This window comes from Balaenoptera musculus, chromosome 20 (assembly GCF_009873245.2).
Source record: "Balaenoptera musculus isolate JJ_BM4_2016_0621 chromosome 20, mBalMus1.pri.v3, whole genome shotgun sequence".
Taxonomy (NCBI): domain Eukaryota; kingdom Metazoa; phylum Chordata; class Mammalia; order Artiodactyla; family Balaenopteridae; genus Balaenoptera; species Balaenoptera musculus.
This window is the reverse complement of record NC_045804.1, coordinates 39,348,913-39,376,293: the sequence shown is the minus strand read 5'-3', so window position 1 is coordinate 39,376,293 and position 27,381 is coordinate 39,348,913. Positions and strand designations below refer to the sequence as shown.

At 49.7% G+C, this 27,381-nt stretch overlaps 2 protein-coding genes across 21 annotated transcripts in view; one reads left to right on the top strand and one right to left on the bottom strand.

The window, feature by feature from the left end:
* Nucleotides 1–6: 6 nt before the first annotated feature.
* On the top strand, nucleotides 7–21,471 carry LIG3 (DNA ligase 3). 11 transcript variants are annotated; one of them, XM_036835490.1, is made up of 21 exons: nucleotides 7–109; nucleotides 1,015–1,071; nucleotides 2,443–2,993; nucleotides 5,001–5,144; nucleotides 7,262–7,459; nucleotides 8,119–8,270; nucleotides 8,960–9,126; nucleotides 9,224–9,301; nucleotides 10,104–10,272; nucleotides 11,834–11,989; nucleotides 13,754–13,885; nucleotides 14,268–14,347; nucleotides 15,308–15,395; nucleotides 16,083–16,160; nucleotides 16,448–16,571; nucleotides 17,180–17,322; nucleotides 17,660–17,734; nucleotides 18,198–18,344; nucleotides 18,868–19,075; nucleotides 19,457–19,545; nucleotides 20,659–21,182. In XM_036835490.1, exons 3-21 carry the CDS (start codon nucleotides 2,447–2,449, stop codon nucleotides 20,890–20,892), a joined length of 3,009 nt encoding a protein of 1,002 aa, XP_036691385.1. In that variant the 5' UTR covers nucleotides 7–109; nucleotides 1,015–1,071; nucleotides 2,443–2,446; the 3' UTR covers nucleotides 20,893–21,182. The 11 variants fall into 11 exon arrangements, 9 of the variants coding, with proteins under 9 accessions (XP_036691385.1, XP_036691387.1, XP_036691386.1 ...); XR_005017672.1 differs by lacking the exon at nucleotides 7–109 and adding an exon at nucleotides 19,982–20,096 and having other exon boundaries at nucleotides 817–1,071; nucleotides 19,457–19,539; nucleotides 20,659–20,791; XR_005017671.1 differs by lacking the exon at nucleotides 7–109 and adding an exon at nucleotides 19,982–20,096 and having other exon boundaries at nucleotides 817–1,071; nucleotides 20,659–20,791.
* The window catches only part of RFFL (ring finger and FYVE like domain containing E3 ubiquitin protein ligase), a 70,636-nt gene continuing 64,403 nt past the window's right edge, over nucleotides 21,149–27,381 (bottom strand). For 6 of the 10 annotated variants that reach the window (XM_036835500.1, XM_036835501.1, XM_036835506.1 and 3 more), the window contains one exon: nucleotides 21,149–26,427. In XM_036835500.1, coding sequence (XP_036691395.1) covers nucleotides 26,246–26,427 — 182 coding nt within the window. In that variant the 3' untranslated portion in view covers nucleotides 21,149–26,245. The remainder of the gene's footprint in view (nucleotides 26,428–27,381) is intronic. The other 4 variants (XM_036835497.1, XM_036835498.1, XM_036835504.1 and 1 more) reach the window with 1 other exon arrangement.

Genomic DNA, 27,381 nt, shown 5'->3' with positions numbered 1-27,381 from the left:
AGCGCAAGGACCCGGATTTAAAGAGACAGGCGTTACAACCTTGGTGGCTGCGCGCGGCCTGTGGGTGCCTGGCCCTAGGCCTGAGGTGGAGCCGGAGCCGGGAAGGCAGGTGAGGGATGGCGCGGCCGGGCCGGGCAGGGGGGAGAGAGGCAGCCCGGGTTCCGAGGCTGGGGCGGCTGGGAGCCAGGCTCCTGACCTCCTCCTCCGCCCGCCCGCGGAGCCCCAGGGCACACCCTCTGTGACGTGAAGGCCCCCGGGGAGCCCCACCGGCCTGCGCCGAGGCAGGGTGCCCCCGGCTTCCGCGGGGCTGCTCTGGCCGGATCTGCCCACCCGCTGCGCTGAAGTCGATGGGCTCCGGAGGGACCTCGGGAGCCTTTCTCTACCAGCCGCGTCCCCTTCAGCCCAGCCCCGGGCTGTGTCCTGGAGGCCCCTCCTGCCCGAATCGAGGGACTCGCTTCCCCGCCCCCTCCCGGTGTCCCCGCTGTCCCCCCCGGGCAGTAGTAGCCCGTGCCCACTCTCGAAAGCGTCGCGGGGAAGTCCTCCGGGAAAAACGGTCGCGGAGCTTTCACTTCCCGGCCCGGCTGCGTTCAGGCCTCAGTGGTTTCCTTTTCGGCTCCCTTTGATGAAATGCTGAGCGGCGGCTCTGGGGGCTGTGAGCCAGGCGGGGTTTCTAACAGCGGCTTTGTGCCTCCTCGTGGCCCAGCGCCTCCTGGGCCCTGCGGAGGGTCGGGCGCTGCGAGGTCCTCTCCTGTCGGCTCCTGTGGTCCCGGCGTGGGGGGAGGGGGGGAGGGGGGACGGGAGGGGGAGGGTTTCGTTACTCGCCCCCCAAGGAAAGTGGTGAACCTTGTTCTGAGCGCCTCTTACGGGCCTGCCGTGCTTTCCCGTACCTCACCTCTGTGGTTCCTCAACTTCTGGGGGTTATAGAGACCTTTGTGAGTTGCCTGAAAATCATGACCGTCTCTCCCCCGCAAAATGTACAATGCTGAATGTGCACCTTTTTGTATACATTTTCAGAGCCTACCCCCCCCGCCCCCCATGGACTTATTTTAATGTTCCCAGCCATCCCGTGAGGTAGGTATTATTTTCTCTGTCTTAGAAATAAGAAAACAGACTCAGGGGAGTTAAAGGAAATTCTCAAAGATAACATAGTCCTTAAACTGTATGGTCACACTTGTGCTCCCGTCTCTGATTCCCAGTTACGTGCTGTCCTCTGCACCATGTTGCGCTACAGTAAGTAAAGCCTGCTTTCCATTATCACCCAATAGCAATTTCACTACGAAGGTGGGTGCAGGCTGAAAATAACGTCCAGTCTGTTTAAAGTTGGAACTGCGAGGATACTTCAGAAAATATGGATATAAGAAGGTGGGGGATGCCATGTGGATATGATACCTGTTTCCATTTGGGGTGATTGATCAGTTCCTTTGATTCTTGCTGTTCCAGCTACTTCAGCATTTCCCAATTCAAGCTGCTGAATTATAACCAGGCTAGTTTCACATAGGGAGCTTCTGCTTAAAGGATAACCGCTTCATTGATTTTGAGGGCTTTATTCTTAGAGTGACAACCCTTTGAGTTAGGTACTATTATTATCCACATTTTACAGTTGAGGAAATTGAGGAACTGAGAGGTGAAGTAACCTACCAAGGTCATACAGCCAGTGAGCTAGGATTTGAAACCAAGCAGTCTGGTTTTAGGCTTCATTTAATTGCCTCTCAAAATAGGGCTTCTGATTAAATCACACATCTATATAGTGGCTTAATTATTTTCTGAGGACAGCATATATTTTATATTTCACATTAAAAACTTCATGAACATACTGTAGTGGGGTTTTTTTGTTTTGTTTGCCGCACCACACAACTTGTGGGATCTCATTTCCTCATCCAGGGTTTGAACCCCGGCCACTGCAGTGAAAGCGCAGAGTCCTAACCACTAGACCACCAGGGAACTCCCAATGTAATTTTACTTGATGATTAAAAAGAAACTTTAGGATCTTATTATACTTAAGGCTCACCATCCATTTTAAGGATTAGGGGCTGCTGGTGGCCTGAGAGAAGGTTTTATGTTATTTGGAGTCTCTTGATTGTGATTTACTAGATACACATGTATACATTAGATAATTGAACATCCTTTTGCAAACTGAATTTTCCTGTATTGGAACTCTTCATCCTGTAGGCAATAAATCTTTCATACTTGGTCTTCCCTGGTGGTCCAGTGGTTAAGACTTTGAGCTTCCACTTCAGGGGGCGCAGGTCCGATCCTGGATGGGGGAACTAAGATCCCACGTGCTGTGCTGCACAGCCGGAAAAAAAAAAAAAAAATCTTTCATACTTTGGGAAATGTTTGATTGGTCAGCATGGATTGTGTTAGGATGTCTGCCTTTGAGGAAATTAGAAGCCTACCTCCTTGTTTATAACTCACTTTTCTGCCTCTCACCCTTTCATGCAGCTGTATGACTTTGGCTTTTAAGATCCTCTTACCACCAACTCTCCGTGCGCTCAGCCAAAAAGAACTGTGCCTATTCCGAGAACAACATCACTGGCCTGACATAAGACAGTTCAGCCGGTGGTCAGAAACAGTTCTTCGTGGACACCGCCTCCTCCAGAGAAGAAAGCCTGTTGTGTCATTCCAGGAAAGCAATCTAAGACCACGTGCCACCCGCCTTGTTTTCTTGCCAGGGTCGCATGTGGGACTCTGCAGTGGCCCCTGTGAGATGGCAGAGCAACGGTTCTGTGTGGACTATGCCAAGCGTGGCACAGCCGGCTGCAAAAAATGCAAGGAAAAGATTGTAAAGGGCGTGTGCCGAATCGGCAAGGTGGTGCCCAATCCCTTTTCAGAGTCAGGGGGTGATATGAAAGAGTGGTACCACATTAAATGCATGTTTGAGAAACTGGAGCGGGCCCGGGCCACCACAAAAAAAATTGAGGACCTCACAGAGCTGGAAGGCTGGGAAGAGCTGGAAGATAATGAGAAAGAACAGATAAGCCAGCACATTGCAGGTGGGATGGAGAATACTGCTTTCTCATCTTATTGGTGCTGAGAAGAAAAGGGATGAGAGTAGAGCCCAATTTCTTTCTTCCTGTTTGTCTTTCTGTCTTTAAGTTTTGGTTCAGAAATAACTTAAAACTCACAGAAGAGTTGCAAGAATAAAAATAATACAAAGAATGCTCATATTCACCTTTTTTTTTTTTTTTTGGCCACACCACGTGGCTTGTGAGATCTTAGTTCTCCAACCACAGATTGAACCCAGGTCCCCAGCAGTGAGAGCGCAGAAAGAATCCTAACCACTGGACCGCTGGGGAATTCCCTCAGATTTACCTATTGTTAACATCTTGCTCTCTTTGCTTTATCATTTGTGTTCACGTGTATGTGCTCACGCGCTCTCTCTCTCTCTCACTCTCTCCTTCCACACACACACAGTTTTTTTTTCCTGAACCATTTGAGCATACATTATGGCTCTTTGCCTTTAAATACTTCAATGTGTATATCTTAAGAATAAGGATATCTTGACTATAATACGCCTATCAACCAGTAAATTTATCATGATATAATACTTTAATCCACCATCTGTATTCTAGTTTTGTCAGTTGATCAGATAATTTACAGCTTTTCTCTCCCTTCACTATGGAATCCTAATCTAAGGTCGGGTATTTCATTTAGTTGTCATTTCTGGCCTCCTTTAATCTGGAACATTGCCATGGTCTTTCTTTTTCTTTTATGACATTGACATTTTTGAAGAATAGAGTACCTACCACTACACCCTTTTATCTATCAATTTATCATCTGTATGAACTCAGAGATTACTACTTTTTCCTGGTGGTTTATAATTATACTGTATTAATTTGGTACTAAATTGTCCCATATTTGGCCAGTTGGGAGCCCCTTTGAGCTAGTTTCTGTCCTCAATGCCCAAATCACTTTTTAAAAAATGTTCTAAAGTACTTCCTTACTCTCTGGCATAACAGTATGCTTGCCCTTAGGCTTACCTTGTATGTATCCTATCTCATCCCTGGAATCAGCCATTTCTCTGGAGTCCTTATTCCTGTTAGTGGGGAAATGGCATAAGAGACCAAAATCTAGATGTTCCATGTCCTGGGTGCCATGAGGTGTCCTTGCTTTTAAGCCCTTTCAGCAGACAGAACTAGAAAATATATGTTCGTATGTATACAAAAACATACATACATACACAGATACATGTATATGTGCACATACGTGCATATTCACATGTATGCATATTTTAGAAATCTTATACTGATACTTACAAATCCAATTAGTACTTTCTGACCTTCACTGTCTTCATCTATAAAGTAATATTCATATCTTCAATTAAGTTTAGTTCTGGTCACTGTAGGAGTACTCTAAAATGGGCATCTATCTTTGTTCTTTGAGAGGAAAAGAGATTTCTGGGAGAGAAAACTACTCATACATTTTTTTCTCAAGCTCCCCTCCTGCCCTGCCTGGCCTTAGCCGTTGGCCTCAGCCTTTGTTACTTCTTGACCCATCTCATTCAGAGGAAGAAAAACATGAGGTAGAAGTAAACTGTCAGATAGCTCAAATAACTCAGCAGCTGGAAGTTTTTTCCTACTTATACCAAATCAACATGCTCTGTTTATCCATCTTCATTCTGCTTTCTTGGTTATCTGTAAATTGGGGCTAATTCCATAAGCTGAGGTCGCCACATTTCATCTGTTGAGACGTGATTTCTGATTTCCTCCAAATAATCTGGAGATTATTATATGTGGGATAAGGGGTGGAGAGTGTTGATGAAAACTTAAGTTACTAATGAAAAAGAGTAACAGTCTTTTGTCCCCAGGACACCCTCTCCCTAACAACCTATTACTCACTACCTCCACTCAAGAAGACCAGCCAGCCAGTAGTCAGCATTGGGTTAATACCATGGTAGTAACTTACCTAGCCAGGCTGTAAGAGCAGTTGATAGATTCTTTGGAAGCTTTCTCAGGGATCTTTCACTGAAGGATATTTTCCCTTCTTTTGGGATCCTACAGATCTGTCTTCCAAGGCAGCAAACACACCAAAGAAGAAAGCTGTTGTCCAGGCTAAGTTGACAGCCACTGGCCAGGTGACATCTCCAGTGAAAGGTGCCTCATTTGTCACCAATACCAATCCCCGGAAATTTTCTGGCTTTTCAGGTAAGATAGGTCAGGGTTACCTGAGCTGTTACAGTCCTCCTTTTAAGTTGGTATCCTATTTGGGACTCTGGTTAAGAGTGAACATTCTGAAAGAAAAAAAAAGTGAACATTCTGTGCTATCTAGCCTCCTTAATACAGGTGACCCTTGAACAACATGGGCATTAGGGGCTCCAAACCCTCTGCACAGTTGAAAATTTATAGTCTACCCTCCTTATCCCGTGTTCCTCCATATCCATGGTTCTACCATACCCTCAGTTTGCATCCATGGATTCAATCAACTGCAGATTGTATAGTACTTATTTGCTATTGAAAAAAATGTGTGTAAGTGGGCCCATGCATTTCAAACCTGTGTTGTTGAAGGGTCAACTGTAATTTGCTTCCATCTGAGCAGAGAGGTAATGGCTAATTCTCAGTGCCCCACTTGTATAGCATTTCTTTGTATATTTTAATCTCTGTTGCAGCAAAAAGATGTTTGTTTTGTCAAGACTTTTTCCCCTCGAAGTAGTTTACCTGGATCAGACATTATTATAACCTGCCCTTTACTTCCTTGTTTTTTGATAATGGAAGAATCTTGAGAAATTGCATGCCTAAACTTACCCAAACTGGAGATGAAAGTAGAGAAAAAGGGAGATGTCCTGCATGGCCTTGTGTAGCAGATAGCGTTGGGCTGGGGGCTTTTACATACTTGGTTTCATTTGTTCTTCGTTAAACGTTGGGAAGTACTTGTATTAGGCCCATTTTATGAAAGAAAGCCAATGCTCCGCATCATTATGGAGTTAGTATTTACACTGAAGTCTGTCTAACTCCAGCACCTGTGGTCTTTTACCCTACAACCTGTTACTTCTTTTATATGGAGACATTCTTGTGACTGCCTCAGCTGAAGAAAATAAAGTCAGAACACATGGGCTCAGAAGTTGTTTGAGGAGGTTGCTGCTACAATGAGTGAAAGAAGCCCGGACTTGAGGTCAGAAGACCTGGGTCCTGGTCTGAGCCTCTGTGGCGTCATCTGTGAAGTGGGAATGGCAACACCTGCCTTGTTGATCCCACAGTGTCTCACAAGGAATAAAGGAGATAAAGTTGCAACATCAGTGCCTGACTCTCTGGGATTTTTTATTATTTTAAAACTCCGAGGTTTGCTTGGTTTTTGTCTAATGGTAGGCCAAAGATAGAAATACGGAAGAGTCCAGGTGACAGTAAGGGCAGTGTGTTTCTGGAAGGGCCCTGGTTCTAGGGAGTGAATTTGGGAGAAACGGGGTGTTCTAGTTCTTACAAGCTGCTGAACAGTGACACTTTGGAGATTTTGTCCCCTAAAATCCTCTTTAGACTCCGGGTTAGAGATGAGGATAGATTTATAATTTACAAAGCCCAGGCAAGAAGACACTTAAATCAGCAGACAGCTTGCTAATGGCTTTGCTGCAAGCTTGCAGAATGAAATTTACTTTGTAAATGGTCACAAGGAGGTAAAAGAGGATCAACTCAAAAGAGTTGTACAGTTATTTGGGGTGTCTGGAGGAAAGCCCTACTTGTTGCCTACTTTTTCTTTTTACAAAAAGAAAGAAAAGAAAGTGGTGATGGGGGTGGGTGGGAGTGGCAAGGGGCTGGGAATGTCTTCTCTCCTCTGGCCTTGGTCTCCTCATCAATAAGAAGAGATTGAACTAGATAAATTTTAAGGCTTCTTCCAGTTACAACAATCTGCAGTAGCAATGGTTTCAGATTGACCAACGAGTCCCCTGATTTCTTCCCCCTTCCTGATCCCAACTTTTCTGGGTTCAGCTTTGCAAGTGCTCTGAGATCGTCCTGACCACTCTTGGCATGAAAATGGCCCTTATTCTTCTGTGAAGCAATCATATAAAGAGATGCACATCAGCTGGTCTTCTGCTTCAGTGTGAGGCCGTCGTTTCTTTACTATTAACAGCTGTGAGATTTGGGGAGATCACTTGACTTCCATTTTTTTACCCATAAAATGGGTATAATATCTACCCCCAAAGGGCTCATTTTGGGGGATTAAGTGAAGCTACACTAGAGCACCAGCAGAGTGTCTATTAGTTTCCCTTTCTTCCTTTTCAGCAAGGCAGAATGAATCATCTATGCTGTCTCTCTTTTTCTCTTCCCAACAGCGAAGCCCAACAACTCTGGGGAAGCCCACTCAAACCCTACCCCTAAGACAAGTCTGTCCTCAAGCAAATGTGACCCTAAGCACAAGGATTGTCTGCTACGCGAGTTTCGGAAGTTGTGTGCCATGGTGGCTGAAAATCCTAGCTACAACACGAAGACCCAGATCATCCAGGACTTCCTTCAGAAAGGCTCAGCAGGAGGTGGGGCCTCGAGCATCCTGGATGGGCTTCTCCTCCAAAGAGCTCAGAGTCGTGGCCGCTTCATGGACATGTGAACTGTACAGTTGCACGGGGCCTTGTGCTTGGTTTAATGCTCTGCTATTGCCATCTTGAAATTCTTAACACTTTTGAACAAAGAGCCCACATTTTCATTTTGTACTGGGCCCCACGAAGTGTGTAGCCAGTGTTGCTCAAAACATGTTGGCATCTTTCTTCCTCCCTTACTCTGCCCCCCAGGAAGCCAGAAGAACCTATCCCATTTGACCAAGAGGAGAATTCACTATCCTGCATGTTTGATTAGTTTTTTGTGAACCACTTTCACAGCTTGGGAATAGAATCTTCCAACTGTGTTTCTTTCATTCATCTAACAAATGATCATTGAGCATCTGTAATGTGCTCATCACTGGGGACACTACAGTGAAAGTCATGGTTCTGCCATGCAGGAGTTCATCCAGGGGAGGCACACCACCAGCCACCCAACGCCACGGCCTTTGCTGCCGTAGTGAAATGCACACCCTACCCTGTGGTCCCATCACAGCAAGGGCAGCAATGTAGACATCTCTTTTGGTTCCTTGAGGTTATGTGTTTATTTGTTTAAGCTTCATTTCTCAAGAAGGGTTTCTTTCTTCTGTCTCCTCCAGATGGTTTCCACGGTGACGTGTACCTAACAGTGAAGCTGCTGCTGCCGGGTGTTATTAAGAGTGTTTACAACTTGAATGATAAGCAGATTGTGAAGCTTTTCAGCCGCATTTTTAACTGCAACTCAGATGATATGGCACGAGACCTAGAGCAGGTCAGAGGAAGGGGAGGGAAGGTGGATTCCAGGTGGGGTTCTGCCTAGCCAAGCACCTGTACCCTCTTTTTTCTGGTGGAGCTCATACTGTTTTAGGAAACTGAAACCCACTTGAGCAAGCTTTCATTATGAGAGGAGCTGAATGGGAGGCTACAGCTGTTAGTTTCACAAGGTTCTGAGGACTGAACTTATACTACTGCTGTACCCGAGAGGCCTAGACCTCGAGGGGCTGGATCTGAGACTTCCCACTATCTCTCCAGGGGCTCTTATTCTAGACCCTGGCTTTTTCTGGCTTTTTTTCCCCTATAACTTGGGCTTACCATTCAGTTTTGGTTTGTTCATGACTCCAGCCTTGGCACAATGGAAAGTTTCTATCCAAACATCCCCATTATCTGATGACCACATCTGTCTCTTAGTTCAGATTCTGACAGGCCTCAAATTGGCTTGGCCCTGGATTAGTTCTTGCATCACTTCTCAGCTAAGGCAGGTGGCCAGATCCTGTGGTGGATGGAGGTACCCTTTCCATGAGCTGTAGGTGGGACAGATTCTTAAGAAGTGAGGTCAATATGTGTGAGTTGGGGATAGGAGCGGTGATTGATATCTCTGATTCACCTTTAGTCCTGGGGACTCAAGGGTTACACTTGGCCACTCTGGGGTTGCTGCAGTGGCATTTTGGTTTTTGGAGACAGGGTGACGTGTCAGAGACAATCAGAGTCTTCTTTGAGCAGAGCAAGTCTTTCCCCCCAGCTGCCAAGAGCCTTCTTACCATCCAGGAGGTGGATGAATTCCTCCTGCGGCTCTCCAAGCTCACCAAGGAGGACGAGCAGCAACAGGCCCTGCAGGACATCGCCTCCAGGTGGGAATGGGCCCGGGGGGATGGAATCACTAGGGAAGGAAGGTTTGGGAGTGCAGAGCTATTCAAAGACCAAAATGAATGTGCCTCGTCCCTCTAGGTGTACAGCCAATGACCTTAAGTGCATCATCAGGTTGATCAAACATGATCTGAAGATGAACTCAGGTGCAAAACATGTGTAAGTACCCGGTGCTCTGATAGTTGAAGTTGCCCACTTTCTTTGTTGTCAGCTGGTGTCAGGACTTTGGAGCCCTGATTTGGTTTCTTTTTTTTTTTTTAATTATTAGCACCTTTAATTATTATTTATTTATTTATTTATTGGCTGTGTTGGGTCTTCGTTTCTGTGCGAGGGCTTCTTCTAGTTGCAGCAAGTGGGGGCCACTCTTCATCGCGGTATGCGGGCCTCTCACTATCGCGGCCTCTCTTGTTGGGGAGCAGAGGCTCCAGACGCTCAGGCTCAGTAGTTGTGGCTCACGGGCCCAGTTGCTCCGCGGCACGTGGGATCCTCCCAGACCAGGGCTCGAACCCGTGTCCCCTGCATTAGCAGGCAGATTCTCAACCACTGCGCCACCAGGGAAGCCCCTGATTTGGTTTTGAATCCTGATTCTCCCTTCTTCCTTCCTGTGGGACCCATCACTTGACCTAGCTCAGCCTTCATTTTCTCAGACGTTAAATGGAGATAACAGTACCTTTTCACAGAGTTATTACAGTCAAACGTATGGAATATGTTCAGTAATTATGGTATGAGTTGCTTGCCCATTCCAGCCCCCTCTTTGCTGGGGCAGCATCCATGTAGCACAGTATCTCAAAAGAGCTGAGTTTTCCGAGAGCTTTTTCTCCTGTGAAAGTCTTTAGACAATAGAACATAACCCCTTCCCCGTATATTGGGAGCCCTCCTCTCTCTGAGGACAGACTGTTATCCAAAGCATTAAGGTCAAAGGCAGTGGTTTTTGTTTCCTTGCTCCTTTCGGCCTTGGCAGGTTAGATGCCCTAGACCCCAATGCCTATGAAGCCTTCAAAGCCTCACGCAACCTGCACGATGTGGTGGAGCGGGTCCTCCGCAACGAGCAGGAGGTGAAGAAGGAGCCAGGCCGGAAACGAGCTCTGAGTGTCCAGGCCTCACTGATGACCCCGGTGCAACCCATGCTGGTAAGGGTGCTGCTCTGGCCCTGCTTTCTACTCCTATCCAAGGTTACTGTCCTTCCCCATGAGATCTGATAGGGTACGATGTTGACAGCCTGTGCAAGTTGGCTGGAGGAGTTTGGGGAAGGAAGAGTAGAGATGCAGAGGTTGTTTCTCATGGAGGAGTAAAGGCAGAGGAGGAGACGGAGTGACCTGGTGGAAAGGCCTGAGACCGAGGCCCGGCTCGGCCATCAGCAGGCTGTAGGATCTTAGGTGAGTTCCTTAGCCTCTCTTGGTCCTTAGTTTTCTTATGGGAATGAAGTCTGAAGCGTCTACCTAGAGCGGTTCACCTGTCATCTTTCCTGAAGTCAGGTAGATGTATGAAGTAACTCCTGTTTCTGTGACCTGCCCCAAGGTAGCTCTGAGAGTTGGTGACAGAGCCAGGCTTCCTATGACAGGGTGACTTGGGTCTCCTTTTTTTCTAGAAAGAGAGGAAGCTTAAGGAATGAAGACCAGCTCTTCTTGGGCCTCTGCTCATTTCATGAGAAATGAGATTTCCTTTCTGGCGGGGGTTTTCCTATGCAACAGGACTGTCCACATCTGCTGCCATGCCTGCTGTGAGAGCCTCTGCATTGTTTCAGTGGGGTGCGCTGCTTTGTATGAAACGGTCTTGTGAGTTTTACTGAAGTCTTGGTCTAGGTTTCTGTGTTTGGGACAGGGAAGTATTCTGTGGGACAGCCAGCACCAAAATAGTGAGATCTCCACTTGAGGGACCGGTCCCCTCCATTAGTGGCCTTTCTGACTTTTATAAGAATTCTTTCTGGAGTCTGTCCTACAGCCTGTCATTTGAAGAGTGGCATGGGTTATACAGCTTACTGGTTAACCACCCAGGCTCTGGAGTTGGGCCTAGACTCACATCTCATTTCTGCCCTTTACTAGCTATGTAACCGAAAGTGGGCATTTAACCTCTGTGAACTTCAGCTTTCTCATTCATAAAGCGAAAACAACAATATTTACGGCATAAGATACTACATTGAGGATGAAATGAAATTTTGTGTATGATCTGACACATAGAAATACCTCCAAGATGATAGTCATTGTTGTTTGGGTCAGGACAGCACAGGTATGTGAATAAGCGCTCCTGTGTCATGTCCTTTCCTAGGGATCCCTGATCACTGCCATCCTGCCAGCCTCACTGTCACCTGCACGCTTTAATCTTACCTCTGCGTACCCCCTGTGCTGAGATAACGGATGTGTTCAGTAATAAGCCAGAGGCCCTGCAAGACCCTAAATTATTATTGAGAAAAAAATCAAATGCTGTTTCAGTGGAATTGTATTTGCTCTACAGTGAACTGCATTCATATAGTCCTCAAAATGCAAGCTCCTGTGTCAATTTCGGTGGTGCTTTTATAGTTGGAATACGACACTGCCCAGCCTTTTCCATTCCCATCACCTCTTCGGCAGCCTGCCCTGGGGGTATGCTCTGGCTGTTGGTCCCTGGGACCTGGGCTCTGGGCTGTCCTTGCTGAGCAGCCCCTCTTGGAAGAGCACCTGTTAAGTCTCCAGGCTTTTCTTTCCCTACCCCAAGGCCGAGGCCTGCAAGTCCATCGAGTACGCGATGAAGAAGTGTCCGAATGGCATGTTCTCTGAGATCAAGTATGATGGGGAGCGAGTCCAGGTACATAAGAACGGGGACCACTTCAGCTACTTCAGCCGCAGTCTCAAGCCAGTCCTGCCGCACAAGGTACAGGTCCCTTCCTTTCTGCTGGGACTCTTTCACTTCCTGCCTCTAAGAATCTCAAAGCCAATGTTCCATAGCCATTCCAGCTCTGGTGTAAAATAAGGTCTATTTTATATTTGTTGAATGAAAGAATGAATTCATTTATTCAGTTTTGGAGTCTTCCAATAATGAGGGGCTGCTCAGTAGGGACAGCCAAAGAGCGCAGACAGGGGTCAGTCAGCACAGAGCCCGGGGGCAGTGATGCCGGCCGTGATGCTGGGACAGCGAGAGCTCAGCTGGTGAGCCACGTGCAGTGCTTGTCTTCTGCGTTTCCAGGTCCTGTGTGCTCCCCCTGAGCTAAGTCATGGCTCAGGTACAAAGGGCCAATGGACTGTCATTCATTAATTTGTTCAACAAATGTTTATCAAGTGTTCAGTATATTCTGGGCACTGTTTAGGTAGTGGGCATCCAGCATTGAAAAAAAAAAAAAAAAGGGTGGAAGTTCTGCCCCTCCCGAAGCTTACATTCAGATGTAAACACAATCCCACAAGGATTTCTGGGAGCCCAGAATCCTGCCCTCCATCAGAGGGCATTGAGAACCTCGCCCCTGAGCCCTTCTTAGCTCCCGAGGCCTCTGGGAGCTTTTGGGGGTGTGTCCAGGGAAAAGCAGCAGGAACATCTGGCTCCAGTAGCTGGAGGGTAGGTAGACTTCTTGTCCTTGTTCCCCCTTCTGTCTTAGCTCAGACTCCGCTTCTCAGAGCCCCGGGAGAGGGGATGTGGTATGGGGCTCTCATCCTTACCTCAGCCTCCCCTGCCTGCTAGAGCACTGGGCAATCAGACCGTTTGGTTCGGGTGTTCTGGAGAGCTGAGCACAACCTCCCTGTGAGCATTAGTGTGGGCTCACTTGCTCCGTAGGGAGGGCTCACAGTCAAACTGCTGAGGAACAGCTAGCTCCTGGTGAGCTTGTTCTGGGGCCACCTCCTGCTCCTTAGGAAGGCATTTGGGCACAGCTTTCCAGACTGAGAGCCATTTCCCTGCTCTCCCTTACCAAAGTTTCATTCATCCCTCTCTCCGCTTTGCTTTGGTTCATGAAGGGCTGGGTCTGGGATGGAAGCGGAGTGGGATGGATGTGCAGGCCTTTCCTGTACCCCCTCCAAGCTTCTGAGGCAGTGATGGCCTAAGTGCCCTGCCAGGGGAGGATTGGACCACAGTAGTGCTCTCTGGACTGCCTTCATGGCCTTACTCGGCAGGGGCCACCATGGGTTACAGTGGGACATCTTCTTGTAGGACTGTAAACACTAAGGCTCTGCCTTCCACAGGAAAAAAATCCAATTCCAAACATCCTTTTCTTCCTCATTCTGAAGATGGCTATGGGTTCAGAGCTCCCACTCAGAGAAGAAGCTTCTCATATTTCCTTGCTCATCCTAAGGGGATTCATTTCTTCCCTTCCATCTTTTTTCCAACTGGTCTGTTCTCCTGCACAAATCTCTGCCTGCCCACCTTCCCTCCCTCCATTCCGTGTTTGTCTGCCCCCCCCCCCTCATTTTCACTCTCAGTTTCTTCCTTTTTCCTGCAAGTTCTCCTCTGCAGCCAATAGAAAATGACCTCAACATGGGCTGACCTCTTCCTGGGTCTGGGCAGAGGTCCCGAAACATAGCTGATTCTTCTTGTCTAGGTGGCTGCCAAGGCCTAGGTCTGTTCTGCACATTAGCTGGGCTTGCACATGCTGGTGTTCTGTGTTCCTTCTGGGGCCTGACTCCCTCCCCTGAGTGACCCTTCTGCCTCCAGGTGGCCCACTTTAAGGACTACATCCCCCAGGCTTTCCCTGGGGGCCACAGCATGATCTTGGACTCTGAGGTGCTCCTGATCGACAACAAGAAAGGCAAACCACTGCCCTTTGGGACTCTGGGAGTGCACAAGGTACTGGCTCAGGGCCAGATGTGCAAGAGTGAGTGTGTGCATGTGTGTGTGCTGTCAGTCTGAATGGAGAGGAATGTATCACTTACTTAGGGTCAAGCTTATCTTCATCTCTGAACTGGTTCTGAATTTAGCCCTGAGTTTAAATGTGTTTTTGTGTTTTGCATAAAAAAAAGAGCTAGTAGTGGCAACTAACTTATCATTGGGTCAGTCTCTATTCAGAACCATCTGTCAAGTGCCCTTATGGCCCAGGGACTTCACAGCACAAATAGGCCTTTTGTATCAGATGCTTCAGAGGGTCTCTGGAAGTGGACTGGTACTTCCCATTTTTCATGCCCTCTTATTTTTGTCCCTTATGTACCTACTACCTCATTTTCCCTTACAGAAAGCTGCCTTCCAGGATGCTAATGTCTGCCTGTTTGTTTTTGATTGTATCTACTTCAATGATGTCAGCTTGATGGATAGGTGAGGAATCTATTTTTGATTCCTGGGTGGGGAGGTGAGGGCTTCAGACTGGAAAGGAGGGAGGAGAAGTGGCTGGAGCTGGTGCCTCTTTGTGCCCAGGAGCTGCAGCAGGAGGGAGCTGAGAGCCAGCACAGTTGCTACACAGCTCCCCATTCAATGTTAGGAAGAGCCGATGTGTTGACTAGGTCTCGGCTCCGAATGCTTAAGTCACAGAGGAAACTCAACCACCCACAGCAAAATGGATTGTTGACGAGATACAGACTATGAGCACAGTAGGGCTTCAGTTTATCTTCAACAGCACCTACGGGTGCATAAGGCAGATAGTTTTCAGCTCAGAGGTTTTGTTTTTGGAAGAGGCCGACAACAGGAAGCTTGTGATTGTCGGTGTTCTGTGGCTGGGGCCTTCTTAGGGATAACTAGCAGTCGTGACTTACCTGCATCCAGTTCTTGAGCCTGAGAAACCGTTTTGGCCCCTTCCTCCCTTAGAGAGGCATCCCAGCCCCCACCCTGCACACCAGCCTTGAGTGTGGAAGGGGAAGGAGACAGAGGGAGAGAGAACTGCGGGGGTAGGAGTTGGGGTTTGGGCTTCAGGTCCTGACGCCTGTCAGCCTGCTCACCCAAGCACCAGCCCGCCTGGGGCCTGGGGTGAAGCAGGGTCCAGAAAATGAGAGTCGGAGTTATTTTTCAAATGAGACCGGGATTTATACAGTCTGTTTGGGCTGATGAGGTAGAGACAGGAATTACAGCAATGAAGTGGCTCTGTGCTGTGGCTTATAACTGTCTGTCTTTGGTCCCAGTGGAGCCCTTGTCACCCTGGGCAGGCAGAACTGTTAGACATGAGGGCCCTAAGCCATGGCAAGCCCTGAAGCCGAAGTTCATTGCTGTGCTCCTTCCCTCCTCGGAACTCCTCAAGGGGGTGGGAGGATCCTGGCCTGACCTCAGTTCTCCTGTCCCCCTCAGGCCTCTGTTTGAGCGGCGGAAGTTTCTTCATGATAACATGGTTGAAATTCCCAACCGGATCCTGTTCTCAGAAATGAAGCAAGTCGCAGTGAGTGAATCCAACCCTAGGCAGTGTCCTAGTGGTTTGAAAGCAGGGCAGAGAGTCCCTTGGGTCAGATGTGACTGGGAGAATGAGTCTTAATTATTTTCTTATGAGGGAAGCTGGTGTGTATACAGGCAGACCTTGGAGATACTGTGGGTTTGGTTCTAGACCATGACAATAAAGCAATATCACAATAAAATAAGTCATATGAATTTTTTGGTTTCCCAGTGCATAGAAAAGTTATGTTAATACTATACTGTAGTCTATTTAGTGTGTAATAGCATTATGTCTAAAAAAACAATGTGCATACCTTAATTAAAAATACTAAAAAATGCTCACCATCATCTGACAACACAGGGTTGCCACAACCTTCAGTTTGTAAAAAACACAGTATCTGCAGAGTGCAACAAAGCAAAGCACAGGAAGAAAAAGTCTGCCTGTGTTCGTCTGCCAGTCTCCACCTGGGAGGGCAGGGCATGAAGCATCCTTCCCAGGTGGGCTCCCAGTGTCTCAGAGCTGAAGCAGCTCTCTGGTTGGTCACTGCTCTGCTAGCGCTTTTGTTCCTTCTATTCAAGTCAGGGTGTTTCCAGCAGGCGCTTTGCTAGTGTGTGAAAAGAAACCCCCCTCTACCTCGCTCCCAGAGCCCTTCTCTGTTCTCATACCAACCTCAGCGTCTCTCCTGTTATCCCTCAGAAAGCTTCTGACTTGGCTGACATGATCAACCGGGTGATCCAAGAGGGGTTGGAAGGGCTGGTGCTGAAGGACGTGAAGGTAAGATGGTCGCATCCTTTGATTTCTCCTGCAAAGCCCTCCCCTGAGCCTTTCCAGCCATGGCCAGGAGGTGGCGGTGGTGGTCTGAGGTGTTTGGGGGTGAGTGCTGGGGGGTGTCTTTCCAGAGTTCTGGATCCCAGAGGATGGGTTTGTGTATGTCTCCCGTAGTGCCTGGAGCAGAGCGGGTTGGGCATTGTGACATATCTGTATGTCGTGTGAAGAGGTAAAAGGCCCACCTTCGTAGAGTGTCCATTCTAGTTTGTGGTCTCTCTCTTGCTTCCCCTCAGGGTACATATGAGCCTGGAAAGCGTCATTGGCTGAAAGTGAAGAAGGACTATTTGAACGAGGGGGCCATGGCTGACACAGCTGACCTGGTGGTGCTTGGGGCCTTCTATGGGCAAGGGAGCAAAGGTCAGGGTGGCCTCTGGCCCCTGGGAGGGTACTTCTTTGAAAGGTACCACTCAAGGAATAGGCAGGCCTTTTTCCTGGCTTGGTCTGCTAGCGTGGCCAGTCATGACTTCCAAAGCTCTGGGATTAGGGGCCCCAGCCTCACCCATGCTACGTCAGGCAGGGACATTGAGAGCTGCAGACCTGGAAAGGGAGAGATCAGGCAGGAGTACCCTGTGCTAGCCTGGCACAAAGAAGCTCACCACCAACTGTTTCTGCAGGGACTGGCAGCTTTCTCCTCAGGGGAAATCTCCATTTCCTGACTGGAGAGGAAGCTGGAGTCTGAGGAACTAGTACTGGTAGGCATCTTTCTGTGTGCCAGGCTCTATTCAATTCCTTTTACTCCACCAGAGCCCAGCGTCAGGTGTGATTATCCCTAATTCACTGAAGAGGAAATTGAGACTCAAAAAGGTTAAACTTACACAGCTAGTAAGGGGTAGATCCAGGAGGTGATCTCTGGCACTCTGATGCCAAGGCCTGGGCCCTTTCCTCCAGCAGGCTGCCCCTCACAGGGCACGAGGGGGTGGCAGAGATGCCCCCCCCCCAGTTTATTTAGCCCCTCCTCCCCGCAGGTGGCATGATGTCCATCTTCCTCATGGGCTGCTATGACCCGAGCAGCCAGAAGTGGTGCACAGTCACCAAGTGTGCAGGAGGCCACGACGACGCGACGCTCGCCCGCCTACAGAAGGAACTGGACATGGTGAAGATCAGCAAGGTGAGGAGGGGACCTGGGGGCCCTGCCCTCTGGACTGGCAATCATTCCTGAGACAGGCAGTGTTATGGGGGCTGCAGGTATCATTTATCTGTTTCCACAGAAAAGAGAGCTGCTGCTTGGCCATAGGAGCAGTAGTAGGCCCTCAAGTTCTCTGAGTACCTACCTTGTGGAAACTGGCCTGCATGCCCTCCAGGCCACACCCTCTCTGGGCAGGGAGGATCCCAAGGGGTGAGGGTTAGCCTTTTGTGATAAGTCACCTGTTCTCACAAGCCCGTGACCAAGAAGGGGTTTAAGTCTCATTTGGCAACAGCCCAGGACTGCATCTTTTCTCCTCTAGGATCCCAGCAAGATACCCAGCTGGCTGAAAATCAATAAGATCTACTATCCTGACTTCATCGTTCCAGACCCAAAGGTATTAGCCCAGGGCCTGGGGTCCTCCAGCCCAAAAACTGAGCTTGTACATTACATTCTCTAGTGCCACAGAGACGTCGTCACCTCGGCCTCAATGACAGTCCACCCAGGGTGGGGCTCTGGGCTGTTTAACCAAGTGACAGGCACGGGGATGACCAGTCAACAGTGAGGAGTCGTCCTCAATAGAGAGAGAAAGAAAGGGACTGCCCATCCTCTAGTCTCAGAGGGTCTGCTCTAGAAGTGACCTGGGCCAATCCCTTCCTGCACTGACAGAGAAACTGAGGCCCAGAGAAGAAACGAGACTTCCCTAAGGTCACACAGCATCAGCAGCAACAGTGGGACTTGAATTCGTCTCCTTCCTGTTAGCCACTGCTTTTTTTATTTTAATTTGTTCTGTATTGCTTTTAGCTGGTTGGGAGGTGTTTTCTACTTAACCAGGGAGTGACCTGACTTACTCCTGACAGAAAGCTGCCGTGTGGGAGATCACAGGGGCTGAATTCTCGAAATCTGAGGCTCACACAGCCGATGGGATCTCCATCCGTTTCCCTCGCTGCACCCGAATCCGTGATGATAAGGACTGGAAGTCTGCCACTAACCTCCCCCAACTCAAGGTGCCGTCTCCTGGGCTGCGTGTGTGTCCTGTACCCCACTGTCCCAGCCTTGGAACCGAGGGCACCTGGCCTCCTGCGTCCTCTGCCTTCTCCTTTCCCCGCTGCACTGAGATGGGCAAGGAGGGCAGTTGTCAGAAAGGGGGACCAAGCCGTGGCAGGGCCGGGCCCAGCAGCACTGGGCCTCCGCCCACAGCTCCCGGTAGAGAGCCCTACCTTCGCCGGGCCCCGTGGGCAGCCCTGGGTCCTGGTGCAGGAGTGCTCCTGTCTCACGGTTTCCTGTGGAGGACCTGGCCCCAGGCTGCAGTCTATGCTGCGGAAAAGAACTGGGGGACAGAACAGTGATCTGTGCTGATTACTCCAGAAACAGGGCCAGAGCTAGAAAAGTACCAAGGAAGCCAGCCGCTTTTCCCTATGTGTCTCTTTCCCCTCACTGTTCCTCAGTCACCTAAAACGTACCACACAGACTGCCTGAAGCCAGTGGCTGGGAAGGGAGTGATACACCAACATTCTACCCCCTCCTCAGGAACTGTACCAGCTCTCCAAGGAGCGGGCGGCTTTCGCCATAGTGGCCGGAGATGAGGGGAGCTCCACTACAGGGGGCAGCAGCGGAGAGAACGAGGGCACGTCGGGGCCAGCTGTGTCTCACGAGGCCCCGAGAAACTCCCCCAAGCAGCCCTCCGCCAGTGCCAAGAAGGCAGGAGGGAAGCTGAGTAGCTCCAACAGCAAAGGCGGTAAGGAAAAGGGTAGGGGCTGGGGTGATGAAGAATGGACACGAGGGCAGAGACCAAGGACAAGGACCCAGTCTCACACTCCAGCCCTGAGGTCATGTGATTCTCTGTCCACTGCAGCTGACGTTGGCTGCATTCCTGCCAGAAGCTGTTCTGGCATCCTCCTGCTCTGTAAATCTGAATGACAGGACCCCGGGAGAGCCCCTCGGAGGCGGGGATAAGCCACCTCTGAGCTAAAGGCCCAGCGTACAGCCCTTACCTCCTGTCTCACCCACGCTCACAGCAGAGGAGGGGCCGAGCCCTCCTCTGTACTCTCCTGACTTCGGGGACCATTGTCCGCCCCCTGCCCTCTCCTTAGTTCTCATCCTGAGCTCTCTCCTGCAGGCAACAGGCTGGCTGCAAAGCCTTCCCCTGTGAAAGTGGGAGAGAAGCGGAAGGTCCCTGATGAGACCCCGTGCCGAGCAAAGGTGACGGTAAGAAGAGCAGTGCCCTGCGGGGGGCTCGTGGGCCCACCCTCTGCACTTGGGCTCTGGGAGACAAGCGAAGCTGTTGCCAGGACTAACTGCAACCCCCTGCCCCCCTGCAGCTGCCCCTGGCCGCGGGCTGGGCTGGCAGTGCTGCGGCTCCACCCCGTGCCCTCTTGTTGCCTTGCAGAGGCGGCCGGCCAGCGAGCAGAGAGGAGGGAGCGCTGTGCCAGCAGGCAGGCAGTAGAGCAGCCGGCCCAGCCGAGAGGCGGCAGGGACCCACCCGGCTGCCGGTCCCAAGTCACAGTTGACACTAAAGGGGAGAAAGCCCGGTCTGGGTGTGGGAGTGCAGCAGTGTGAGTTTGTGAACAGGGCCAGCCAGTGAGGAGCGGGAGAGGGCGCTGGCTTGGTGACCGTCCTTGTCCCTCTCGTACTCCCTTGCTAGTCTCTGGTCTGACGGCAGCTGTCGAGCGCCTCCTGAGGCCAGTGACTCGGTTCAGCCCTGGGGGAGCTGATGCCCCAAAGGGCAGATGAAGAACTCGACATCTGGTCGCTACACGGTGATTGTGCCACCCCAGCCCAGGAGTCAGCACGGAGGTCTGGGAACTCAGGCCCTGAACCCAGTGCCCAGAGCACCTATACGACCTTTCCGTCTTCTCCCTACCCGAAGCCTGGAATCCGCGCGCAGTCACGAGCCGGCTCCCAGCCCCTTGGGCAGCTGTGCACACAGTGGACTGCTCGATTGAGCAGCCTCGATTGAGCTGCGTCTGAGCACCACTGGCCCTGCCCTCCAGCCCCTGGGTGGTTCTCGGAGACATGTACTTTCCCTTTCCAAGTCCCCAGTGTAGGGAGCCGTCTCCTCTCCCTTCGCTTCCTCTAGGCAAGGATGGAAGGGCGTGTCAGTCCTATGTAATCTGGAGTGGCTGGAGGGTCGGGGTTTTGATGCCTTTACCTTTTCTCCAGTAAACTCCTTCCCCTCGTGTCCTGACCACTAGGCTCCCTCTCTCTGGCTTTTGTTCTAACCTCCCTCCTCACTGGTCTCCGCTCCCTGGGCGGAGAGCCATCTGCCCCAGCACGGTCCAGCCCTGCTCCGGGCCTGCCCTGACCACTGTGCATTTGCAGGTGCTGCCGGACATCTTCACCGGGGTGCGGCTCTACCTGCCCCCCTCCACACCAGACTTCAGCCGTCTCCGACGCTACTTTGTGGCATTCGATGGGGACCTGGCGCAGGAATTTGACGTGGCCTCAGCCACACATGTGCTGGGTAGCAGGGACAAGAACCCTGAGGCCCAGCAGGTCTCCCCGGAGTGGATCTGGGCCTGTATCCGGAAACGGAGACTGGTAGCTCCCTGCTAGGACTGCTGCCTGCCCTCGCCCTCTGGCTGTGCTCTCCCCACTGCACTACTCCTGGACAGGGCAGGCAGGCACGGGACAGAACCTGGGGGAACGGGCTTTCTTCTCCAAGCTGTGCATCTTCCAGAACCCACCAACCACGCATGGTCTCTTCCAGACTGGAGTTAGTTGCTGTGGGTACCACCAGTGAAGTTAGTTTCTCCTGCCAGTTTACATAGGTCTTTCAGATCTGGGTGCTGGTTTTGACCTCTTTTTTTTCTTCTTTAAAAAGAAGCTTTTAAAAAAACAAAAAAACCAGGAACTATCTTGGAGTTATGTCCTTCCCCCCACACCCTCTATAATTCTCCTAGTGAGTAAGGAGTGAAGAAGGGAAGGCCGGCTGTTGAAGCTCTGTCCACAGAGCCCGTCCTGGCGGCAGTCTTTTCTCCCTTACCTGCCCCTTCTACTTCCAGGCTCATTTTAAAGTTGTATTTAAAAGAAAGACTGTCCCCAGAAATGCTTATATTTGGCAAAACTTGTATGCAGCCTGGCCGCCAGGAATGAAGTCTCACTTGAAAGAAAACAAAATGGGTTTTCTGTCTTTGTGCTCTCCTATTACAGCGTGTGGGTCTGGTGTGAAGGGAGGGAACCATGATCAGGTAGGAAGGAAAGGGAGGTTGTTGGGCTGCTCCTCGGGGGGATACAGGGCTCCAGGAGGATCTGCCTCCCCCAAATCTGGAAACAAGACTGCTCTTTAAAAACCCACCTGAGGACAAATCTACACAGCCTGCTTACAAAGAATGGCTCCTGCACCGCCTGAGGCTGATTTATTTGAATAAAAGGAAAACAATTTAGCATGGACGAGTGCAGTTCAACAGAACTTTTTATGGCATTGGAAGCACCCTGTAAATCTCCACTGGCCAACATGAACCAGCCATATTCTGAGCATGTGAAATGTGCTAACGAAACTGAGGAAGTGAACTTTTCATCTTCGTTCAAGTAGTCACGTGAGGCTAGTGCTAGCGACTACCACCTTGGGCAGTGCAGGTGTAGACAGACGTAGTTTGAATCAAGCCCTGAAATTTAACAGCCCTAACCCTCCAGGAATGGGGACAGGAACTGCACCTACATCACAGGGTTGCTGTGAAGAGCAAGTGACCTCAGGAGGCCTTCGGTAAAGCACTTAGCACAGAGCCTGGCACGCAGCGGTCTAGAGTCGGGAGGCTCAGCACTGGTGTGCATGTCCAGAGCCTGCCCAGGAGACTGGGGCCTGGCCTCTGACTTCAGAGCCCTGTCAGCCCACCTCCACAGCCTCGCACCTGTGCGACACAGCTCCCTCTGGTCTGTGTGCAGTTCATCATGTCACCATCTGGTTTTGAACTGACTTCCAGCTAGTTCTGCTGACTTCTGAGGGTCCATTCTGCGTTTTCTTATCAACAGATTGGCAGGCTTGTTTGTCCAGCCCCTGTGAGTGAGGTTAATGTGACTCAATCTCTGGAGCATACCCGAGTCTGCGTCTGAGTCTGGGCCACCGCCTCGCCCCGGCCCTCCTCCAGTGTGCTCGGCCAAGGTCACACTCTGCTGGGAGGCCAACTTCAACCTGATGGACCGGGGTTTCCACCTGCTGCTGAAAATGTGTTGGCAGGAAGGGCAGGAGGGGGAGGTTCCCTGACTCTAGGCCAGGACGTTTGGTGTTTCTGAATAGGCACCATTCAGTCTGGCTTCACTGCTGAGAAGAAGACACTCTTTTTATTCTGTCCTCTGCAGAGACAAAAGCTGCTCCTCCTCTGAGCACTGACCTACATAAATTTTCATCCCCCTCGCCAGCCTCCTCAGGCCAAGCAACTGGACAGAGCAGCAGAACAAGGCTCTCCCCTCAGGATTTTGCCAACGGACACAGACGCTGCCCTTTCGCCTGGCTGGTCTCTCACTCAGGGTGCGCTCGCACAGCAGAGGGGGGCATCTCAGTCATGAGCTCAGCCCCTCAGCCCCTCCCTGCCCCGCTGGGTGTGTTGTCTTCGGTTCACTGTACAAGGTGTTTATTTCCTTCCAGTCTTTCTGACACAATTTTTCTTTGCTGCTGAGATTAGATGTGATCTTGTATCCATGTATTTCCACAGACCGTAAACAACATCATCGTCAACCTCCCCAGCAGAGTGCTGGAGGCCTGCCCTCCTTTGAGCCTTTGTTTACTTGCTGCTGGTTGACAGCAGACAAGAGGTCATCCAGGGTGCTGAACAGGTCAGCTGCCCAGAACAATGAGGACAAAGTGCTGTGGCTCAGCCTCGAGCCTTTATGCCCTTTTGGCAAGATTTCTTCTTTCCTCAGTCACAGGGCAGATCTGCACTAATCCAGCTCTCCCAAAGGCTGCCTACTCAGGAGTCCCCTCCCCTGGGCACCTGGTCAGGCAGGGGTACAGACCTGCACAGACAGGGCACTCTGCCCTCAAGGCTGGGCCAACCTCTGAGGCACACTCCAGCCACCACAGCTGTATCCACAAGCTACTGTCCATCTCCCAGGGTCACCTGAAGACTTAACTAGGCACCCTGGCTGTCCTCAGATTCCTTTCTACCCACATCTTTAAGGTCTGCCTCTACCAAATCAGTGTCCCATGTCTGAACTCACTTGATGCTTTTTCCTATTTGGACCTAGGATTGGTCCTTTTTCCTACCCAGGTCCCATCCTCTTCTAGGCTCTTCCATGACCAAGGCCACATGGCCCAAGCATCTCCAAAAATAATGCAGTCTCTCAAGAGCATGCCTGTGTGTCTGGGATTAGCCTGTGGTTTGTCAACTCATGTCAGTCTTAACTGTCAGACCTCTGGTATCCTCACACCAGATCAGACAGGCATCTATATTGAAACTTTATTACAAAGTTATAAAGCAGAGCTCTGTAACAAAAAATACACATTTGGGTTTGCTCTTAACACCCAAGTAAGTCTGAGAAAATCTTAATATAAGCCACTTGAAATAACACATTCACATCCAAAAGATTTCAACAAATTTATACATTTTATATTGAGTGCTAATCCCTGTACAGCTTATTCTTACTAGTTTGGATCCAGCTATTCCAATGTATTATGAACCAGTCAGCTGTCTGTGTCTTTTAAAACAAGTCTCAACTGAAACCTCAGAACAGTCACAGCAAAAGCCATGGAATAATGGAAGAATTAGACATTTCCATGATAATTAAGACCAAGGACCTATGAGGAGCAGGAGAGAATATTCAAGGATAAAATTCAAGTTTTCTACCTAGGTTAGATAGTAACTGAAATGGGATCTTAGAATTCCCAACTTTTACTTGGTGTAGGAATAAAGAAGATACAAAAAAGCGGGGGGCGGGGGGGAGGAGGTGTTTGCCACCTTTTTTTTCTAAATGGAAACCTTCACCAAAAGAGGTTAGAAGACTTCAAGGCAAGTTCTTTCTCCAAAATGAGTAAATGACATCAGTTCTAATTCTTACTGAGGTTACAAACCAACCATCAGGATATTATTAACTCATGTCTTAAGAGGGAAGTTGGGAGGTAGGGAGAGGTAAGGCCGCAGCAGAGAAAGCAAGTTTTAAGTAGGGAGACAGCCAGCTTCTGCCCTGAAGTTATTGCTGGGTTGTAACTGAGCTGCATACATGTAGACCTGTTTCACAGTGGAATTGAGGAGTAGCTGAATCCTTTGTTAAACTGGTAGGCACTGTAAACTATAGTATTTACTGTCCAGCAGAAAGGTGAAAGACGATGTCTTTATAGGGAAATTTCTTGATTCCCCCAGTTCCTACAAAGGCTGTAGCCCAGAATCAAATCACCCAGGACTTGGTATAATGTCAAGGTAAGCGGTCCAGTGTTCAGCTGACAACCACTTTAAAATTATTTCACTGCCCCAAAAGAGACTGATTAGTGGTTGACAGCATTAAACATGTCTGTACCAATAAACAGGTCCCCTTAGAGGTTTCCCACTGCTTTCAAAGTCATGACTGGTTCTTCCAGTCTGAGAGATCTTGGCTGCATGGGGTGGGGGTGGGGGGACTGCCAGGGCCTTCGGGTGTTCAAGGGTTTGCATAGCTCGCCCAGTGGTGACGGCAGCACACACCGCTCTTCTGATAGTACACAGTACGTACGTTTGTGCTTGGCTAAGCTTCTCCGGCAAACTTAAGCTCTTCCAGTGGTGAAAAGACCCTAAGAGGGCTCGAGAACATCACCTGTTCGTTGCACGGCCCTTCCTAAAGGGCCTAGAGAATGCTTCTTCCTGACCTGCCCCTAAATCAGCAGGCTGAGAAAGGAAATGGGAGTAGGGAGTCCCCACCAACCTGGGGAACTAAGACTTCCAGCTGTCTGCTCAAGGGCTGAATCCAGCCTCCTTCAGTACCTTCTGATACCTCTTAGGTGCTCTGTCTTACGTGCTCAGTCTCCGGGAGCTTCATGAGAAGTCTGGCTAGAGAAGCGTGAGGCTCTCTGCCTAAGTCTCTGTGCCTTCAGTGAGACCATGTTTAAAACCTCCATGGGAAAGAGGGACCTCATGCTCAGGGGAAAGTGGTTTAAGGCTGTCTGTTGGAGAAGGCAAAGCCAAGCAGAAAGCCACTGCTTCCACCCAACGCTTTCCCTTTTCTCATAAACTAAAATTAAGTATGGCACAAAGTCAGGCCCCAAGAGAAGACGCAGAGATGATCCATGCACCATCTCGCGCACAGAGGCTGGAGTTTCCCAGCAGTTTGAAAGCCAGATGCTTTGTTGACTGCCAAGGTCAGGTCAGGAGACTGATAGCTTCCAATCCCAGCACTTAACGAAGCAACTCTTAACGACTTCAAATTTTTTCAATAGCATTTGTGTTTCATTTCTCGCCAGAAATGAGTTTACTGGGCCAAATTTTGTCCTAAGGAGGATCACTATTGGTCTGGGAAGCTGACATCTTTTTGGTCTGAAGAAACACATGGGATTTTAGGTAATGTAGCAAGAGATTTCAGCAAAGGTCAGTTAAAGCACAGAAAGCCAGAGAGACCAGAAATGAATCCAGATGTGCTGGGGAAGAGAGCCATTTCTACCAGGACTTCCGATGGGTGGAAGAGAGGCACGCAGCTCAGGGGGATGGGTGGGCTACAGGAGGAAGGGTGAAACTGTTTAGGTTCTCAGAGGAAGGGAAGAAGATACGGTCCAAATTCCAGAAAGTCCTCTCTTCATCAGTTACCATCATCACCCCAAGATCGCTGAAACAGGGATTTGCCTGTGCGATCTGTGCATGCCCAGAGGTGACACAGCATCTTGCTTGCCCTGGTCTTGGGAACACTGCAGATTTTCTTGTTAGGCTGCCCCTCTGCAAGCTGGCCAACTGTGGGCCCAGACACCTCGAGCTATGTCCCTGTAAGGCACTGAAGAAGCCGGTACAAGCCCTCAGGATCGGAAGACATGCACGGCTCGGATCACGTACTGCCGGCAGATGGGACACTCGTTCATGCGCTTGCCACACTTGGTACAGGTGACCATGTGGCCGCATTCCAGCAGAACACAGTCGATGGGTGAGTCCATGCAGATCCGACACAGGTTCTCCTCCAGGCTGGATGGCACTGCTCCCCCTGGACACACACAGCAGAAAGGGGGTAGAGGGGAAAGTAAGAAGACTGTCTAAGTGTACGGGGTTGGGGGACAGGGGGAGAACAGGCACACTGGGAACAGCCCCCCCAAATCCACATACTTCACTCAAACAGAACTCCAAGAAAACTTTTCCCCAGTAGTTAATTCCACTTGCTTGTTTAATCTGCACCTCTACAGGTCAGGCTATAGATTTGAAGAGTCAAGTACTTGTAGATCAAAGACGTCCCAAGAACATGAGAATTAAATAAGGCAAAGTCCTCAAAGCTTAAAAGAAATAATTTTCAGACAATTGAGGCTGTAATACAGCACTTAGGGACTCAATATTCTCTGAGGCAGAACATGATGAAAAGATAAAACTGGTTCAGAAAAGTTTAGATATAAATGGAGCTGTAATGAATGGCTCACTAAGGATCATGAGGCTTATATGTAAACATATCCCCAATTTAATAAAGCCAAGGATCACGGGAGCCCCTGGGCCATGCCACAGACTAGCGCCAGGCTTCCTCTGAGGAGACGTCATGCTGCAAGAACCCGGCAGAGATTATGGCTCCCTCTTCTCTGCTCCCCACACACGGCTTTATTCACACCCTCATGACTGCTCATCACACTGCATGAGAATTTTTGAGTTTGCCTACTTGTCTCCCCACTACACTATGGGCCCCTAAATTCAACAAATGCAATCAATTTCTATAATAATGTACTAAGCAACTGCTATGTGCTCTGAGGTCTGATATTCATCTTTGAATCCCTGCAACCAGTCACATGGTAGGTGCTCTCTACATGTCTGACAAATGAACATCTCCCAAGGGAATGATAACAGCTCACATTATTGCAAGCTTACAGGTGCTAGCAGGGTCCTAAACACTTTGCATGTTTTAACTCATTGGATCCTCACAAAAACTATGAAGTAGGTACTCTTGTTACTCATTTTATAG